General features: G+C 38.8%; 1 protein-coding gene across 1 annotated transcript in view; it reads right to left on the bottom strand.

The window, feature by feature from the left end:
• The window catches only part of VPS13B (vacuolar protein sorting 13 homolog B), a 359343-nt gene that overhangs the window by 82561 nt on the left and 254822 nt on the right, over positions 1-21960 (bottom strand). The window contains exons 34-36 of the mRNA XM_053466785.1: positions 17250-17937; positions 8526-8663; positions 2612-3019 (exon numbers count right to left, since the gene is read on the bottom strand). Coding sequence (XP_053322760.1) covers positions 2612-3019; positions 8526-8663; positions 17250-17937 — 1234 coding nt within the window. The remainder of the gene's footprint in view (positions 1-2611; positions 3020-8525; positions 8664-17249; positions 17938-21960) is intronic.

Raw genomic sequence — 21960 nt, 5'->3', positions numbered from 1 at the left:
TTCTGAAATGTCTTTGTATGCTGCAGCATTAACGTTACCTTTCACTGCAACTGACAGTCTCAAACCTAAAAACAGCCTTATATTATTATTCCTCATTCTTCCTTCATTTTATATGCCTGTTTGCAATGGGCGCGGCCAAAACATCAAAACTCAATAAATAGGAGGGCTGCCCGCATACTTTTGGTCACATATTGTATATCGGAGCCTGCTTTTGTGTCACACAAATGTCAGAGAAAGCTTCAGAGTCTTTAGTTGAAGTTGGGCCTACATCAAAAAGATGTCAAGTTTAACTTTTTGGGAACTCAGTGGTCTTTTCTTAAGTTGCTTCCATCTGAGGAAGAGACCTCAGAGATCACAAAAGCTTACATACCTTTATATATTTCTACCTTAGTAAATACCTTGGTCTGCACAGTTTACTGAGTGGGAAGTTCAATGCAATCTATGCTGGGTCTGTACAAAGTATGTAAAATAACCCAATGATCCCCACGCTAGCCATTAACTTCTGATTCAGTCATTTAAGCCCCAGCTAAGGTAAGCGAGGGAATGAGCACAACGTTCAAAACACTTCTAAGATGTCTTTATGGCTAAATCAAGATCGCCGCCCTGAAGCCCTCTCAAAGCCTTTCATGTTGCATTTGAGTTTAGAAAGCATTTGTAAAATGCGCTGAATTGTATCAAGCTCTGCCAGAATATTTCAAGTAAAAGGGAAATACATCACCTATGCTTGGCCCATAATGTGTGCTTCTCAGTTACAAACACTTCCTGTATCTGTTATGTTGCTATGCTGAATTTCAGCTTGTATTCTTCTTTATAAGGCTGTCTTATTATAAAAAGCTCCAAGCACTGCGGGCACTGCCAAATTAATAATCAAAATGTCTTACAGACCACTGGTTTCTCCCCCTCGCTCGTCTTCACAGAGGACTTTCTATGCTGAGGCACGATGAGCCGCCAGTAAACCCAAAAGCTGGCTCTCGTGGGAGGCCACGTGAAATTCCAGCAAACAGGGAGCATGCGCCAAGACGGTTTCTTGAGCTATCTCAACAGAACCACTCGAAAACATGCCAGCATCCGGAACACGGCAGACATTTCGGCAGTCTCACTACGCAGGGCGTACGGAGTACGACCAATTATAACCAATAAACACAGCACTGTTTATTCATACGAGAAATTGCTTGATGGCTCCATAAAAATCAAACCACTTAAGCTGTTGATCACGCATTTTCAAGGTGCCGTTCCACTTGAACAAAACATTATACATTACGTATCTGTGATATTTTTCCCCTTTTGAATGGGATTTTCATATTCTGTGGCATTTGTGCCACATGACAAGTAAGGGTTCCCCCCAAAAAATTTTTCATGATTTTTTATTGTTTCCAGGAAGAGTTTGGGCAAACAAATTCTAGGAATTACATTTCCAATCCTGCTAGAAGAGGAATAAAAATCTAACTTGGTAGCTTTATTAAAACATCTACTTAGAATAATGGATGAAAGCTTATGTCATGATCTTGGAAAATAAATCCCAGCGGTTAAACAAACACATGTTACTTGCACTAAGTAAAGAAGAATTAACATTAGAAACAATATAAAAGTGATGTCAATGGCACAGCATCACCAATTAGTTGTTCCATTTTGTAAATATTTATCTGAAAAATCGATTAGACAATCGTTAAATCTTTTAACAATACCCCTGGGGGAACTGTCTTATACATGAACGCAGCAAAATACTTTAATAGAGATATTTGTTATTTGGACCCGTTTCATTTTACAAAATATTTATTCACCTCCCTCCTATCTTACCCTAGTATGTCTACTTATGTCACACAAGTGCTAAACTGTATAAATTAGATCGTTTTGATGGTCATAAGTCTCAGGAAATCGGGGCAGAGTTGTTTGGGGCCAAACAAGACGATTTCATACATTGGGTTGTTTCACAACATGTTGGAAGTAAAACACAAGATAGGCCAGCAGCCGCTCATGATGAGGGTAATGACCACATAGTAGTGGGATACACACAAAAGCCTCGCGGCAAGCTTATCGGCCTACACGGCAATCAAGTTGTATAAGTTAGCACCGGGAAAGAATGTGACTTTATGAGCTAACAAGTAGGGAATGTTTAGCCTTAGGCGAGGATAAAGCGGTAGTAGGATCCGTTTCCCAGGGAAGAGCGGCACACTTGATGAATGATGAATGGTACACTTACTATTTCCACAGAACAGGAGACACTTTCTAAACACTCAGATTTTCACTTTTTAGTAGGTTTGATAATTTCTTGATTTATAGAACATATTCCTCAGTCCTGTACAATGGTTGTATCCAGCGCTCTGCATGTCTCAGTGGTAAAATAAATGTTTGTTTTTTTTATAATAGTTTTCTTGTAGTAAATTCTGATTTGACATGTCTGTAAGGATTGTGGATGAACCATTACATTGCTGATGTCTAGGAATAGAACTTGCGGCTCACTCCGATATTCTAATAATTTTCCTGAGACAAAGGCACCCATGCAGATTTGCTCTAAACATTTATAACTAAACATGGCAAACCGGACTGGCAAAGCCCTACTAACCTGCAGAAACACCACGGACGGGAGGAAAGGAAGAAACATTGGTCTTACCTGATGTCTTGCTTCCTGGCCGGATTGTAAGCGATCCCTGAAGATCTGAGAAGGATGTTAAGATACAGGGATTTCTGGGGTGTGGGACTGTCTCCAAAGAAAACACCACTTGGGTAGTATGGAAAGAGATCTTCTGGAAGCAGAATACGGGTCTCCAAACATCGTCCTGGGAGGAACCGATTCTAACATTTTCCTTGCTGAGTGAAGCGCCCGCCTCTTTACTTTGGAAAGATACATGTTTTGGAGTCTCTTGTGTATTAAGAGCGGGATTGGCCAATGCGATCGTATCCTGCGGGGCATCATTGAGGTTTTTCATAAAAATTTTCTCAGTGAAATGGTTGACTTGATCCAACTTGACGAAGCTCAGGTTGGCTTTTACCGGCCTTGATATCTCTATGTTGACATCCGCTGTTTTAATAAGAAAAGAAGGTACATTATTAATAATAATAATAATAATTAGTAAGCTTAAAAAGTCAACCCTCATAATATATTATATAAAATAACACAGTGGGACTTGATTGTGGGTAAAATGAATAACTAAAATGTTAGTGACATTACACAAAAAATATTTAACAAAACTCAATTTAGAGGGTCTCTGCAAAAGAAGAAAGAAAGAACACTTGTAGAGCCTTTGACATCGCCTGTTTAAGCAAGAAATGTATAACAAATGGAAATGAAGGAGCTGAGAAGCAGACCAATTTAGAAAAAGACATATGAAACAAATGTTAGCAGAAAATGTTCCCCGGGGTAGCAAAGACACTTAGTGTTACAAAACTAACTTATTTTTCCAGACTTAGCGATTATTCAAACATTACATTCACCTTACTCACTTGGCACAGACCCATTAATCAGAGTATGGTCTATATACCAGATGGGATGAAAACAAAAAAAAAACAAAAAAAATAAAAACTGAACAGACTGAGAAATTATATAAAAGCTGAATATAGGAACAAATCTGAGAAAAATGTGCTTTTTTCTCTCTCATTTTCAGATCATTGGAAATAATCCAGATATTTGATAGGAGAAAAAGACTGATTTGCTGTTGGACTTTTACAAAGCAGTCGAGAAACTGGTCCCACGGCTCGAAAAACAACGGCCGGCGACAGAAATGTCATGAAATTGGAATCCAAAAATAGACAGAAGTCAGCAGGAAATAATTTTAACAAAACGTTAACTATATCAAGATAAAAATGGCTATAGAAAGTGTTAAACATGTAAATTCACTTTAACAATGTGAAAGATGTCACACGTCCAGGTTTGTACAAGAAAAACCTCACTGAAGTGTCTTTAAATTAACAGAATATTGTAGTAAATCTGCCAATTTTACTGCATTTACACAAATAGAATGGATGACTCAGTTTCCAAAGCACAAAAATACACGTAATATCAAAGCTTACAATTACTAATGTTAATTTGTCTTCTTGACTAAAACACAAATTTAGTATTAAGCAAAAAATAAAATGACACATTCTATAAATATTGATATATGTATTTCATCGGGGTTAGACAAATATTTGTTAATTTAGAAACCAAGAAGAGAATCCCCCGTAGAGTTAGGCAAAAAAAAAACCCAATTCACATTAAGAGACACCAATTAAATATTTGTATTTTCCCCCAAATAATAATTCTAAAACTCTAAATGCATGCAGTTTTCTATTTAATAAGATAACATTTTAGTTCGAAGAGGACATTCTGGCCAACGCCATGCAAAGTGAATTTTTATCTGGTTTGCAAACAATTAAACAAGTGGTTTTTGATATAATATTTATATACATACGCACACATATATATACATATATACTTGTTTATATATATATATATAGTTAGAATTTGAACATTAGTATAGATAGTTCAAGTATGTGAAAATATTTTATTGCAAAAGGCAAATGAAAAATGTTTTTTTGAATATTCGTGCAAGCAGCCAATCTCGCTTTAATTGATCACCAGCAGATTATATTTGGGACTCGAGGTGTATGATGCAGTAAAACAGATATAAAGATGTTATAATTCTCCCTGCATTTACATATATTGTTCTCATTCTGGCAATCTCACACTTTAAGTGGGAAACCGTATTTAACTTGATAAGATTTTCAAGAATAAAATCTGGGGAAATTTGGAATACTTTATATGAATGATTTTAATTTAAAGGCAGGAAAATAATGCCACTATTCTATAACTTCAATGGCATCTACAGCAAAAACAAAAACAATGATTAATACGATTTGCTCCTGGGCTTACAGGTTTAATGAAGCCCCAGCGGTGCAGGTTTTCAGGTTTCTTGATGCCCGAGTGAGACCTTTAATTACCTCTGCTGTAGGTATTCACCAACAGGCATGTGCAAGGCGCTTCATCTCATGATAATCATAGTCGCTAGATTATTTTGGGGCAAAATTGGCTCCTTGTGCTTATATGCTACTTATTTATATAAGGGTAGTGGCGGCTGACACCTTGGTACACACGGTGTGTCACGTATGGCCCTCGAGGGTAGTGGCGGCTGACACCTTGGTACACACGGTGTGTCACGTATGGCCCTCGAGGGTAGTGGCGGCTGACACCTTGGTACACACGGTGTGTCACGTATGGCCCTCGAGGGTAATGGCGGCTGGCGCCTTGGCACACAAGGTGCGTCACGTATGGCCAGCGAGGGTAGTGGCGGCTGACACCTTGGCACACACGGTGTGTCACACTCAGAGCGGGATCTGCGGTTTGTGCGAATGCAATGACACTGGCTGCCGGGTGAAAGAAAATGTTTGCAGAGCCCTGACAGAAGACTATCGAGAAGCTGAAGTGCTTACCAGCAAATGACCCTCCGTTAATTAAAAAAGTCTGCACTTCAGCCAGCTCTACTTCTCGCGTGTCAGGACTCATTAAATCACAGCCAGGAAAAAAAAATCTTATTTCAAAAGTTACAAAAATACCATTCTTTACATATCTGCTGAACAGGAATGAAGCGGGCATATTGTGTTCCCACACAGAGTCGCGCTAAGAGAAATACGCCTATCTTGGTGGAGTAACGGAGAGCGTTCAGTGATTCTAAATATCTGGCCTTTTTATTTGTACGCGAGGATCAAACGGGTAAGCAACACTTTGCAAAAAAAACCTTTTTTTTTTACATGTTTTATTTATTTATATCTTAATGCAGCTCCAGAAGGTAATTGGTTGATCAGAAGTGTTAATAACCATTATAGGTGCTTAATGTTCCTGTTAAGTTCAGGCTGTGAGACTGAAAAGACAAATCCTGCAGCAAATAATTAACGTGTTATAACAGAAATAAATAGCATTTGGCGGTTACGCGATTTCCCCATAACTCGGAACTACGGATAACATGCACGATCGCTTCCCGGGGGGTACGTGATGGGGACACTGATCCCTGTCAGATATTTCTGCCCTGTAACAGGGAGAACTTCATAACACGTAAAAGAGTTTAAAACAACGCATTCCCTGAATTATTATTCCAATTTATTGATTTTTATAGCGCCCTCATATGCAGCAGGGCTGGGCAATAAATGAGCGTTTCTGGTTAAATCGAGTGTAGGGCTGTTGTTGGAATAATGAATGACTAAAGGCAGAGGTTGGAAGAAGAGCCGTTTGAGAAGCCGAGTGCAGCCTAACCGAGTCTGACTTAAATGGAGTGGTAAATCTCTTTCACTTGGGAGGCACACGCCGTGGCCCCCACTCCCTCTCTCACGTCCCCGGTCTCCGCCGTGGGCCCGCGCTGTCAGGAGCAGGTGGCCCTGCTTTCAATTACAGAGGGCTAGCGTGCCGGTGTGAGGGCCGGATTAGTTCACCTTCTCACAGGGAATTGGCCCTGGTTGGGAATGGATTTATTATGGCTTCCCACATGTCAGCTGAGGGCAGTGACACATCATATGATTCAAATTAACCTGCTGCGGACCGCTCCACGGGGCTCACGGCTCTCTGCTACAATGACGACATTTTAAAAAGCGTTTGATGGAAACCAGGAGCCATTAAGTGCAACGCTTCCAATTTGTTTCAACTAATCTATCACCTGCTGGATATATTATCCCGCGGGGTCCCTGCGAGCGCTCCTGCCTTTTACACGAGGCTAAGCTAATGGCTGTAATTGGCCCCTTTTTTTTTTTTTGTAAACCAAAATATTTTTGCGGCAGATGAAACTTTTATGTGGTATATATTTGTGGACAAACGGCTATGAGGTAACTAAAGAAAAGAATAGGAAAGAGCAGGTTTGCGGCCATGTGAGCCGCAGCTGCTGTAATGCTTCATTCCATTAGTCGAGCGTTAGCTCTTTAACCCCTGCAGTACCAAAGAGGTCAAGCCCACTTACAAGGTGAAACACTTGCTCTTAGCCCAAAACTCTAATAATTATAATAATCATAAAAAAATTACAAAATGGAGAAATTGGCTTTTTAGGAAGTAAAACTGCTAATTAAAAAAAAAATACTCGATGTGCGTGTTTGTATATATTTATAACTATTTTATTGTTTCCTTTTGTAGTTCATGATATTAAAAAATGTAGAAAGTAAAAAGAAAATAGAAAAGACACTTAAGATGTAAATGAACTGGAATTAAGGAGAATGCAACAGACGTTTATTTGTTCTTTTGTCATTATTGCATTATTAAAGAAGCTGCCAATTTCATTTGGCTGAAAAAAGCAGAGCTGTTTTTAAACATCTTTTAAAATGCATTTCATTCGGGTTTTTCCCACTATACGTACTTTTTCCCCTAATGGGACGGACACTATATTATATATGGTAGTGGTGGTATTTTTAAACATAGTATATACACTAAACTAAACAGAATTTTTGTCATATGGGAAGAACTAAATTCACACCATATTGAAATAGTTCTGAAAATGTCAAGCCGAAACATTTAGTTTTATGTGTGCGTGTGTATTATTTATATCTAAGTACAAAGGATTTAAATGTTAATCATGCATTTGTACTGATCATTTTTACAGTAAATTAAGACAAAATATTAATAACGTGGTAATCAATATATAGAGTTTTGGTATATGTATAATCAGAAAGTAATTTAAATGAACAACTTCAAAGTAGATTATTTATATGTTATATAACTTTTAGTATTAAAAAGTAATTAGGTATTAATATATAGTATGTGGTCGGGTTATAAGCATGTGCTGTATTATCGTCATTGAGAAGGGCAGAAAACGGCTATAATTTAACGCTACAGAAGAGGACGGCCAGGACTAGAAGAACCCCTAGGTGGTACTGCTGCTTCAGATAAAGCTCGAGCGCTCACACTTAAGGGTAATACAGTCTTCTGCTGTAAACACTGGACAATATACCCTGCGTCTGCTCTACCCCTCATTTAAAAAAAGAAGCTATTTTAAAACTTTGAAGTTAATTTCTATGTATCCGTGCCACTGATAATAAGACTAGGATAATAAAACTAAAATATTTCAACTCCTTCTGCAGGAGGATTACAACACAACAGTGCTTTGTTGGAAAATGATACAACCATGTAGAGACGCAAAGACATCTAGGAATTCCGCTAAAGAGATGGGAACAGATGAATGAAGGCTCCTGTATGTACAAGAAGCTATATGTGACATTCAATGCTTGGCTGATTTGTTGCATTGCTTTTTAATTGGCCACTGAATCCTAGTAATAAATTTATGCCAAAATATATTTATGATAAAACTGAACTGAACATAGAAGACAGAGCTGGACTGGGGAGGACTAAGCAGCCCTGGCACTTTAAGGCCAGAGGCCACCAAATGATGTACAGGTAGCCAACGGCTTGATATGCACAGCGGCATTCTGCAGGGCCAGATGTACCAATGGAGGGGCAGTAAGGGTAAATATGGGGTGCTATCTGCAACAGATCCACTCTATCTATGGTTACATTTATACACAGAACTGCTTGAAATAGGTTAATCACAGAATAAAAATAAAAACTAACTTTCCCATACCTGGTCCATTAAGAAAATCTTTTATTTGCAGGGTAATAAATGGAGGAGGGATCCCGCTTCTTGCATTTATTTCTCCTGCTACCGTCTGTAGCCAAATCTCGGTGTAATCGAGACCTTCTGGCAGAGTCTTCCCAGCATCTGCAACACAAAGAAAATATTTCCAATACACACGCCACTCTCTAAACTTCATTTACATTTCACAATACAAATCACACAGCATTTGTGGTGAATATCAGCTGTATCAATGTTCATTTTCTTAACCTCTTCAGCTTTCCACCTCGAACAACCGATACCATCTAAACAAAGCCTTACTTTTCCTGTCTAGGTGGAACAGCACCTTTAAGATGTATGTAACAGTACTGGGGCAAAGTCATATGCCACAATACACTGAGCTACAACGTAAAGCCAATTAAAGTGACCCTGTCGCAGGTATCATTACATTAATGTATCTAAATAATTATTAGCTCATAGTTTATTTGTTACATTTTACACATTTTCAGAAGGCATGTTGATCATTTTTAAAACGCAAAGTGTTGGTTGCAATAAACCCCACAAGTGTGCCGGACATGGTAAGCATGGCATCCTCTGAAACTTTGTCAATCCTGAAAACTACAGTTTCCCTTTTTAGCACCCAAATCCATGTGACCCTTTATCCTTTCCCGATGTCCCTCTTTTTCTTGTATCTCAGCATGTTTGCTGGTTATGAGCGTAACATAGCGTTCTACGCCCTTAAAAGTCATAAAAGCAGCAGAACACGTCTATAAATCTATATGCATGGAACAAAATCATTTGTCTTCTAAATGTTTTTTGTAAGTAGTCATATAGTCATTCACACTAGAATCAAAATTAAAAAAAGTATATTTAAGAACACTGATGGTTACATAGGAAAGGTTATATGATTCTCTTGAGATGAAATGTATACTTGAACATTTCATAGATAAAAATGTCTAAATTATCCTTATTTTTCCTCAATAAATATGTGTCTTGCTAGAGGACATGTGCTAACGATATAATCTAATCTTGAAATTATTTTCCAGTATTCCAGTCCATATATATATACCAACCCAAATGACAAGAAACTGGAACATACGCCAAAAAAGAGGAGACTCGTTTTACAAATTCAAACACATTTGCTGCTGGTAATGTTATAGACTATTTTAATTGCTCATACAAGACTTATATCCCAAGCTGGTGGGAAAATACAAATGGTTTTCTGTCTTGAATATAATTTGTAACAATTTGATAGATGAAATCAAAGCGATGTTGAGGAAGCAAAGCAATTAATGCCGCCTTAGACATCACTTTTTCCGAGGTATGGAAGTGACCTTGCGTCCTTTTACACTGAGCAGTCATCTCGGATGGTGTGTCTGTGTTTGTGTGCAGGTCACACGCTTTGTCTTTCGGAGCGTGTTTCTGTGTCGTTGGTGTTCATTCACCAGACACAGAGCTCGGACGAAATTATATACAGTGATACCCCTCATAGTTTTGGGCGAGGAACATGCTTCCATACAAACATTATACGTTTTTTTATTAACTTTACGGTATGGGGTAAAAAAATTTAAATTAAATTTCTAGTGGGCAGATTACGATATCTTTATTCACTTTATTGTTATTGTTTGTTTTTTGGTTAGAAATCTCTTGGGGCTCGTCAAAGGCCTTGAAGATCTCTCTCTTTTGAAACCAGATGGTATATCTATTGATGTTATGGTGACATCACTGGGGTGTGAATAATTGTTTGTTATTAATTTTAATAAATAAGTATGTTTTGGACTCCTCTAGCTCACACTGGAATTTCTCACTCTATTTACAGAGAGAGCTCAGTGAGACATCCCTGTCAGTTTGCAACAAGTCCTTGAAAGCAAAAAAAGAGAAATACATTTAGATGGAAGCTTCCAGCACCCCTTAGAAGGCACCCATTTAATTTTGTAATTTAAAACGTATTAAGAATTTGTTCTGTGTCACCAGAACACCTGTGCAAACAAACGTGACAGATCACAGAATGCCTTTCTAGTACAATACGATCAGGTATCCAAACTATTCTTACAATAAAATATATTAGTAAAAAAAAACCGAAAAAAACCCCAATTGCAGTAACAGACAGTGAAGCACGTGAAATAACAGGAATTTCTCAAATTGAAAATAAAAGAAAATAAAAATGTGAACGGTAATAAAATGAAAAGAGGGGGATACGGATTTTCAAAGAAATATTGATCAAGCCCAGCCTTTACCCATCCCCCAATTTATTCTAACCATTGGTAATTTAACTATAATACAGTGAAGGGATATACCAAATGTGTTCCCTTTTTATGGTAGCATTTAGCGTGCATGTAAGCTTCGGCTGCTCCTATCCACTTAATGTTAAACACTGTGCAATAAAATGTGATTAAATATGTGAAATATCTTATTACACGTTGAGGGGAAATAAAAGTTGAACAGATTCCTGTGACTGTATTTCCTTTTAGTCATCAGTTCGTGAGATTTAACCCACTAATCCTACCCATGCCAACATCCACTTAGTGTTACGTAGCGAATGAACTTCAAAGTTGCGGTGCCGTTTGCCAGAATGAATGAGAGAAGCTGTGACTCCATTCAAACACCAGAAAGCACCTTGCACTAAATTGCATTGGAAATGGCCCCACTTTATTAAGCCCTTGAAATTAAACCCCATTACCAATGCCGCATATAAATATTTAAATTAAATGGATTAATTTGCCTACAGATCTTTAGTACTCAATTTATTTGCAGAGTAAGTATCATTATGTGTGTTATTTATTGACTCTGTTCAGATTTGCGGGACTCAATGGGAATGGCTGCCTTCTGGAGTCAATTAATTATGTTCTTCATATCCTATAATATTCATGGAAAGCTCCGCTTTTAGCCCCTGAGAATCCTGCATTAGCTGTAACTCTGATTTGGGTACGTCTTATTATAAACATTTTTTTGCAAATATTTGGATTTCTCTAATTCTGGCAACTAAGGAACAGTATGTCAGAAAAGTTTTTACACTGGATGGAATTCACGCATAAACAATCTTAGTTTCAGCATAATTATTCAACGGTTCCCATCACTCTTCTCCTAACCCTATACGACTAGAGAAACCCTTGTTGGATATGCAGAGAGTATTAAAATGACCTGAAAGTAACCAGTAGCTTCAGCATCTAATGTGTCTCAGAGGCCATTTTTAAAATAAAATATATTTTTGTAAATTTCACTCGCAGAAAATGTAATTTCAGAAACGTATAACGTATGAGTGCTTCTGTAATCATAATTTTTGTCTTTTTTCTTGCTAAGAAACACCACTGAACTAGACAAAATGTGAAATGAATTTTTCTTCACTGTTTGTAATGCGCGGTCCTCGAGAAACAGCTATTTACGCCGGCGGTTATTAATTGCCGGATTCCTATTCCAATCTGTAAGCACGTTACACCCACTTTTACACTGAACATATGGCGGAGCTGTATCTGTGTCATACGTGGATTGGGCATTTAAGCAAGCCCTGGAATTTCTGTATTTCTGACCTTATCATGTGAATCATATAAACCTCATGTGATTTCGAGGAAAATATTAAAATCAACAGACCATGCCCTCAGCCCTTCATATACATATATCGAGATCAAACGTCATTCCAGAGCGGGGATTTGCTTTGTGTAATAATATCCAATTAGAGCACCAACCCAGAAGACATACTCCATGGGTGTGTCGGGACTCACGCGGATATGGAAAAGTCACACATTCTCCTGCAAAGCTGTTATCCCTAATAAGAGCGCGGTCTAAAAACCACAAAATGTTAAGTGGTTTTCAGCTGAAGGGCAGGTAGTGCTGGAGAAATGGAAGCGATGTATAACGGTGCTGGCGTGATATAAGGATACACATAGAACCTCTTGTTTGCATATCCAGTTACAATTCATTAGTGATATATTTTAATATTTTATTTATTCTCTCTCGAGAACTTCAGATACTCTTTTCACATGACTTTTTTTTAATAACCCTATATGACTATTATAATTTTTTACACTATTATATTTTCCATTGATCAGTGATTTTTTTTATATTTATATTACAGCAGTCTCACATGATATCATATATCTTTCTTTATACATTTATGTACGTGTCTGCACGTACGGTGCTTTGTGATATGGGAGCCCAGATGAGGAGCCGCTCGGTGCAGGGGTCCCTCTAATGCTGCCATTATGGGCATTGGTGATGGCGGAGTCAGCTTCCTATCATGTGACCGGATCAGCCAGTAAGAAGCTCCTCTTTAGTGGAAGCTGCAAGGTGAAGGTACTGATTTTATTTGCAGTTGGAGGCAGTTGCATAATTTCCAGGCATTTTCCTTTTGGTTCCAAGCAGAACAAACCATCTTTGCAGGACAACTCGGTATAGGAGCCGGGGCTCATCAGTGAAAATATTAGTATAACAGTCTCCAGCTAGAAAATGTGCTGTGTCAGCTGTATATAGTGTAGAGTATTCCGTATATAGTGTAGAGAACGATACGGGAGACCAAAAGCCATTAGGATACAAAGAGGAACATACAAAGGCAGAGAAAAAGACAGATTCTGATAATGGGGGGAAAGCCTTCATTTTTCTTCTATTTAGCATGATATCCTTCTCCAAGATCTTACACAGGCGGTTTATATGAGCAGCGACCTTATTACCCAAGGAGACTTAATTCAGATGGGTCGCAGCGCCGCTTCTAGTTGGCAGTGAAGTTCAGCAGCAGCACCCAAAATAATTTTGTTTAGTTGGATGGGTGCGGGAAGCGTATCGTATTAGGAAAGAAAGAAGAGCCGTGGAGCTTTGGGACAATATACCATCCACAAAACATTAACAGCCAACTTAACTCTGCATGATTATATACTGCATTATATATCGATTGGCCAGGCAGCCTTTAACTAAATGTATCCATACCAATTACCAATAATAATGCACAAGCTATATAGCTGTTTTTTAATAGGTGTATTTAGTTATACCAAAGGCTTTGATGGTAACCATTTATATTTAAAGAGTGCATGGTATAGCAATCGCTCTTTATATAATTTTCTGTCTTCAATTAAACATTTTCTAAGGAAGGAACAGACCATTAAGAAAGCCATCTGAAAACATGGATATCATTAAGACAGTATTGCTATCGCAACTGTAACAGGGATGAGTCTCCACATAAATATACATTGCCACCAGGAGCTATTAGCAACAATAATGGACGTGTAATTGTAAACCGCTTCTGAGGCTCCCTCTTGACCTCCATAAAACAAAAAATAACAGTAGTAAGTTTGGGAACAGGACTTAGCTCGGTAGGAGTCGCATTATTATGAGTTCATCTGAAGTTCTATGTGCAGAATGTGGCATAACTCATAGGACACTACCCACGGCCAAATAAAAGCTGCCAAAAAAAGTTGCCCACTCAGTGATTAAAGGTAAAAACATCAAAAAAATGTACAAAGTGCAGAAACATCAAAGCATGCATTGCTTCCCGGTAGACAGTCACTAGCATCCTCATAAGGTTGGATCCTACTGTGATCAATGCCTTCCCCAGATCCCCCCATTTTTATATTATTACACAACAAAGTATTTGGAGAAAACATGATTCCAGCTGCCATATTTAACAAAGAAAACACCAATAATATTTTCAACTTCAAAGCATTAACCCCTGTCATGAAAAGAGCTGCTGAGCAGGGTGTGCTATATCCATATTTAATCCCCCATAGGAATCCAGCCACTTAACATCATTGCTTTTAGCATCCAAAGAGTTTGATATGTTACAGTTATCTCTACTGGACGGGGCAGACCACAGGGCCCATGTGCCCCAGGCAAATTTTGTTTTTGCCTCTATTCGAATAACTCCAGTCGCTATCATCACCTATCGGCAGCCTAGTGGCTGGGAAGGTACCTAATGCAAGAATAGGTTCCACCTCATTGTCTTATAATTATTTACTATTGTTTAATATAACGCCATCATATTCCATAGCACTGTACAATGGCACCATTTGTGGTTAATCTTCTCTGAGGTCTTCTCCAACTCTTTCTCAGCGATCTCCTTGCAACCAGCACAACCTCCATAGAATCCGCTACCAACACTGCATTTCATTAAGAGATGAAGCACCAGGATAAGACGTCATATGCTGGCAATCAGCAGACATGACCACGGTGCAGAGATAGACCATGTGGGATGCTGGGGAACTACCCTGTGTCAGGCCTAGAGCAACCCTAGCCTAAATACACTACCCCATCTTGTTACCCTTAGTTAGAACATAGTAGTAAAATCATAGGAGACATGGCTGCCTGGCTCCAGAAAACATCTTGCTTTGTGTCTCTCGATAAGCCCTGCCATTGTATTGTAGAACATCAGTAATTAGCACTTCTCCAAAAACATAAATATGTTCGGCTGGCTGGGGATGAGAGTTGCAGTCCGACTGGTGGCTGTTAACCCACATCTAAGGATCACGTCAGATGAAATGAATAGTCACACGCACAGAGTTTCAGCATGACCTACAGCGATTTGTTGTATAAGTGCTGTCCGTTCCTCGGTAACATGTTACGTGGTCAGAACCCACGCAGGGAAGTATCGTACATATGTTAACTGTCAGGCGCGCACAAGCTGTTTCTGGAATTATTATCTATGGAATTCAACTACATGTTTAAACTATAGGCCAAAGGGTATTTCTTTCTTTCAGTGTCAATGAACAAAACACCTCAATCTCCCCAAATCTAATAATAAGTTGAAACAGGCAGGGCTGCAGATACAAATCATCAAAGATGGATCCAAGGAGCCGCTGTGGGTGGGGGAAGCGGTCACATTCCATGGCTGTTTAGCAGGATATAAACATGCTGATTAGTATGGATAAGGATTTCTGGATATGACAGCATATGGCCGAGTCCAAGACACCATGCAAGAGAGTGCTATACACAGTGCTGGAGGATTCACTGCATGTAGCCCGTTTCAGAAGGACTAGCGGACATGGCCACCAAAAAGTGGAAATCCACATATTACACACACGTAAGAGCACATGATAGCTGACTGCCCCCCAATGCATTCGCCCTTTTTTCCCAGCTTGTAGAACATGTGTTCAGGGCCAATGCCCTCTTACCAAAAAACATATTTACCACCATCTTGTGCCGCCTTAATCGTCAGGGTTCAATGTGCATGCACAGAAGGAGCTCACATGTGTTCCAATGACAGCACTTTTTGGCCACTGAACCTGGTCTATGGACCAGCGTGTTTAAACTTCACCTCCAGGCAAGGTTTTCTTTTAATATTTTTGACAGCTAAAGAATGCATATTGGTGAGGTAAAGCTTTACTTTACTGAGAGTGTGGTAGATAAATGGACGAGCCTCCCAGCACAAGTGGTAGAGGCTAATACAGTCAGGGAATTTAAAATAATCTAAGACAAGACCAATATTAAAGTTTGAGTCTCTACATCCAAAGGAGGCTAGATGGGCCGAATAGTTCTTATCTGTTGTGAAATGCTGCATAGAAGCACTGTAGAATATATATACATATATACAGCCTATAAATCACAGCCGCTAAATTTGTATCTGTTTTTTGGACAATCAGGTCACTACAACACCCTTTAATTTTAAGTTGTCATGGAAACAATGATTTTTTTTTTTTTTTTTTGATCAGTGCTCCCCGACAGCTACTTTCACAGCAAGGTAAACTTTCAATTGTCTTATAGCTTTTTGGCTTATGCGTGCTTGAGGGGATAAATCCTGCTTCTCTCCGAAAACACTACATACAGAATTTAGCGTAATCTTTCCATTGGAACGGAAATAAAAACAATGATTTGATGCTCTGGCCTAACAAGATAATCTGCTAGAACAATGTTATTTCTAAAGTAATGTAGTCGTGAGTAAGATCTCTTTATCCTTCCTGAACTATTTGCTTCCTCAAGCTTTTAAAGACTGCATATTAGGTTACGATATTTTGAATAAGTGTAATCTAGATCCACTTTAAAAATCATAACGAAAAACATATGAGTCGGTGCTTTTTCATTGCAGGTAATAGTCGGCTTTTTATCTCTATCGATAGGAAATTTTCTGTGTGATAAATGTACAGAATCTAAAGAGCCCATGGTGGTTAAATCCATTTAAATGAAGAATGCAAGCTGATTTTCAGGCCTCTTTTGCCAAATGAATCATAGATATGTTTTCCTGTTTGCTTTGTCACGTACAGAGAACACGGAAGTATCGCTAGCTGTTACAGGGCATGGTGCCGCTGTACCGTGAGCCACGCATGGCTGCCCCTTAAAGCACCCAGGAACACGGCGCTGACTTCCATGAGGACCTCGAAGGGAACTGTCTCTATGGCAGCTTTTTGTATAATATCAAATCATTTTATTAAAGGGCTACATCCACTCCTTACATCTTACCCTATATTGGGTGCTTTTTCTTTACTACTGCTGGTATAGCGGGTTTGGGGAGTAGTGACTTTTAAAATATGTTTTACTTGTAGTGCTAGGGCTAAATGATTTTGGGGATCCCTTTGTTCAGCAATGGCACCTACCGTGCAGAAGAAATCCAAAATTACCCCCAAAAATATTTCTATTTTAATATAGATTTTTTTGTTCTTACATATAAGCACTAATAACTATTATGTTTTGTATTTCTAGAATTTTAAAATAAAATATTCCTGAACAAAAAGATGTATAATTTGGGGGTACATCGTATATGGATTTAAAAAAACATATGGTAATGTTATTATGGTAAATTGTATAAGACATTCTTACCGGAACATTTGTATTCAGGAGCTACTCCCTTGAGGAGCGCATCAAACAGGGACACTTCCACCTTCTGCTTCCGGTGATGGCAGCTCACCAGCAAAGAAGGCTGGGACACTGTGAGCTGTAAGAACGGGTTCAGCTGCAAGTCCCCTGTACCTCTTCGTCCGGGCTGCCGCACGATTGTAACGCCCAGGGCCTGGCGGGCAGAAGACCTCGTAGAGGCGTGAAGACGCTCAAGAGAAAGGACTCCAGTTCTACCGCTGTTCGGAGAAGAAGTGTTACTATTCAAAAGGTCCTCAGCTGTGAGAGTGGAGATGCAAGACTGTGCTGATTTGTCGTGGACTCCGTCGGCTTCGGCATTTGAAAGATTTAGTGAACTTTTCCCTCCTGTTTCCCCTTCAGTATCGCTCCTCAGCTTGGGCACCGCAGTGCAAGAGTAGGTCATCACAGATATGCGACTGGCAGTGACGAAGATATCAACTGGGATGAAGTTAAGATTCTTTACAATGGAGGACTGCTTGGAAGGCCTGGCTATTCTGTGATGGCTAGTGCCGCTTTGCTGCTCAATCTGAACTATTCTTATCTTCACGCTGTCACTTCCAATCCCGCTATCCTGGGCGCCACTGTATCGGGACGATGCGTCAACTGTGCGGCCGTCCGTGGGATCCAGTTTCTGTTGCTCTTGTTTGGAAGCCTGCAGTATGGAGACATAACACATTACATCTGCATCTGAAATGATGTATACACGAACAACTAAACAGGAAATAAAAGAAATAACGAGAAAATGCCATGTTATTAGCCATAAAGGCAAGTGTAAGCGGGGGCTGTTGTAAGTGCGTGCTACAATTTGTTGTGTTCGTTAGCGAGTATTTTTCTTGTACCTAACAAACCGTGAAATATCCAGCATGTACCTCTTAACACTCTGATTTTATCAGAAGCCAATCATTTCATGTTCCCGCTATTCCGAGTGGGCTCGGAAATGCTAATTCTGCAGCCATATGTGACTAATTGAACATATTGCCGTTATCCCGCAGATATTAAAAAGTGGAAAACGCAGACCTGTAAGCGTGGCTCTGGGCCGGGGTGTTGTAAATCACAATCACCTGTTCTACACAACACTATTAATTCTCTCACGCTGGGGTTAACCCTTTGAGGCACACCACTGCACAACAGCAAAAGAATAAAAGCATAGCAGATGAACAGCAATTTGCAAAAGAATATATACATTGACTGAGGTAGCTCAATTGAAATTACGTGACAAGCTTTCTACACGAGTGTGAGGGATAGTCGTTCTTTGTCGTGTACGGAGCTCACCAAGCAATTTCACGAATCACCTATTGAAAGAGAATGGTAAAAGTTTTTTTTTAATTAGCTACCGTCGTGGATTAACACAATGATGACTAAATCATAAAAAAAAAACAACTGTACATTACTCCTGTACCCTTGGCCAGATGTTTTAAGTTACTCCATTTGAAAATGTACTTTGGGTCTCTTTTTAAAAAGATCGACCTTCTGCTTTCAGAGAATTAAATGCATATTACTGTAGCGAAGAAGATAGTATTTCAGACCTCCAGGCATATATTAAACACACTGGCAACACATTAGACAAAATGCTTTACTTATTAGATACTTCCTATTCTAAACAGTGTCATCAAAGGCTAAAAACAAAATCCATATAAAAGCAGCACAATGCTTCCACGTAGAAGCCGTGCCAAGATCTCTCTGCTTTCCAGCTAATGAGGAAAGGATGTGTACTCTTAACATATGAATGTAAGATTTTCCAAGCACTCACTTTAGGAAACAGGGCTATTGGTTCCATATGGAGTACATTAAATCAAACCGTATTGGTAAAGTAACCTTTCCGATAGCTGGCATGATAACGGTAATTAAACGGTATTCAAAGAACTAAGACAAAGGGGAATTCGGTTCAATGATGGCCAATTAGAATATAATGAACATAAAAAGTATACGATGTTTCAAGATAAACTGTTGTGGCTCGAGATGCAGTTAACGTCTGCTTGGGCTTGTTCTAAGAATCACCCAATACAGCTGGGGCCAATATAATTGTAAGCAATCCTGTGCACTTTTTTTATTTTGAAATGTAAAAAAAAAAAAAAGGAGAACAGATACCTTTTAAACTAGTAAACCGATGCTGCGAAGAAAGAAAGAGAACACAATAGGCTGTTGCTCTAATTGATCCAAGTCTTTTGTTTTTAAGCTGTGTCAAACGAAGAAAGAGGACACACATAGCTGTAAGGATTGGAAGTGGCCGATGAAGTAAGGAGAAGATGGTGATATGCTGATGTATTACGGAAGAACGCGTGGTATTACTTTATAGCCACCAAAAGCAGCTGCCTATCTGCACAGAACCCCCATCAAGCGCGGCACAGATCATAGGATTTATTCCTATTAACGTCAAGTCTTTTTTACTATGAATAAGTATAATGGCAAGAAAGAATTAACATGTAAAAAAGCAAGAACAAACTATTGCCAAGAGGAACGCAACAGAGACACACAGAGTACACGCTGGTTCAAGACATAATACGTCAATAAGTGGATGAAGACTGCTAACACCTGGCATTCTAATAACCCTTCCTTAAAAAACATCTATTCACCAGAAATGAAAGAACAAAAAATAGAAAAAAAATGGAGACAGAGACAGGAGGAACTTGCCCCTTAGATTAAAATACAAAGAGGAATGTAGTAGAAGGGATACTCTTCTATCACCTGCTACAAAACATTACAAAGCATCAGCTAAATCTATTTTAAATAGATGGATACCATTAAAAGACATTTTATTAAGAGAAGGCGGGCGGAATCCAGTTATTAATGCTACTGAAATCTGGATCATTGGTTACAGTCTTACCTACTACGTTACTCCGTAACGGAAAGCGTGAAAAAGCTGCAAAGTAAGAATTCTTTCAAAATAGACATATTAATAGTTATTTTAACAAAATGCAACATGAGTGCTATGACCACAAACACCATATATACACACAATATATATATATATATATATATACTTTTTCAATATGGGCCTAAAATAATAGGCATGGTCTTTGCCAATGCTAATATTTATTTTTTCTACTTTTCGTGTCATTGAGGTTGAGGGACCCCACTTTTAAGATGAGATCCAAGGACCTGTAGAGGATTTCTTAACAGGCGGTTAATCCAATGAACATCGGTTTGTCTGCCTCGTTGCTCCTGTATATATTCCTTTCAGACGCTGGCAAACCTTAGCATGCCCTGGATGAACAGTATCAGTGCAAACGAACACACAGATGATTAACATACATCCAGCTCAGCTTTGGCCTATTAATTAAAAGTCCTAAAAATGTACCAGGAGTTATAGTTGTTACACTTATGAAAGATACGTGCTCTATAGCGTGATAATCCACTGAAACACACCATCATACATCAATCACGTGCGTTCCAGCTATTATCCCTACACGCAGTACACAGCTGATGCGCAGACGTTTTATTTATTTAGTTATTCAATTCGTTGATTGCCGCTGGATACCTTCGGAGTGGGTTTATAACGGCTGCCGCAAGAAAAAAACAACAGCTAAAAGATACATCTGAACAAATAAACAGAGGTACAGATGATCCATGATGAAATGCATATAAATGTGTTTTTCTGTGACTCACTGCTAGCCCGGGATTCTCTGCCCACATTCATTTATAAAAAGGCTATCTGGTTTCAGACACTCCTTTTGCTCGATTGCCAACACACACAAAGATCTGAAAACTACAAAATATTAATTACGAGAGCGGATAAAGAAAACTACGGTACATCAAATTTGCCACCTGAGATTTCCAGCTGAAATACTTTGTGTTAGCTCTCCCACCACATGCCAGTAATTCACATACTACATTAAAATAAACTAATTATCTGCGGTTATACAAATCCCTGCGCTAACTGGGCTTTGGTTTCAAGAAGGGAAAGAATTTCTCCATCAAAAAGCGGATGACCCTTAAATACCATAGAATGGAATAACGGAAGGTCTATAAAGGAAAACAGTTACTTATTATATGTCTGTGATATACGCCCATAAAATAAGCAACATACAATCTTATTATTGCAGGTTGGGTATATACCAATTTGATCACCAGACCTGAAGAAAGACGCATCTTCTGTTTATTCTCATTAGCACTGATTTAACTAGAAGAGGGCAGAGAGATTTTAAGGAGATTCTTAAAGTCGATCCTGCATTTTAAGGTTTTTTACACTAACCTATGAAATGTTGTTTACCGACAAAAAATAGAAATACACATGGTTTAGAACCCCTCCTTATGTGTATAGCATAGGGGCGGCCATCTTAACTCCATCTTCTTCAGACCTTGTATTAAGTATTATTCCTCCCTTTAACTCATCTCTCCCTATTATCAAATTGCTGATTTCTGGCGATTGGATCAGACAGACTTTGTAAGTGACTTGGAGGAGAAGGGGGACATCGTACGAGACAGGGGATGGATGACATAATGATGGCTCCACCAATTTTAGCTTGTATGATGGAAACTAAAGCATAAGGACAAAAAAAAGGCAAAGCTACATGTAGTTTCAACAAATTTATTGAAAGTAAAAGCTGTGACAGTGGCAGTGCCCCCTTTTAAACATGTTGGTCGTAAAGGATCACGTTGAAAATTCTTCACAAATGATAAGAGGATTGGCCTCTGCCATCCTACCTTTCCATTATGAGCTCCTAGCACAGTAAGA

This window comes from Spea bombifrons, chromosome 5, assembly GCF_027358695.1.
Source record: "Spea bombifrons isolate aSpeBom1 chromosome 5, aSpeBom1.2.pri, whole genome shotgun sequence".
Classification (NCBI taxonomy): domain Eukaryota; kingdom Metazoa; phylum Chordata; class Amphibia; order Anura; family Pelobatidae; genus Spea; species Spea bombifrons.
Note: the sequence above shows the minus strand (reverse complement) of the source record. Positions and strands in the feature narration are given on the sequence as shown.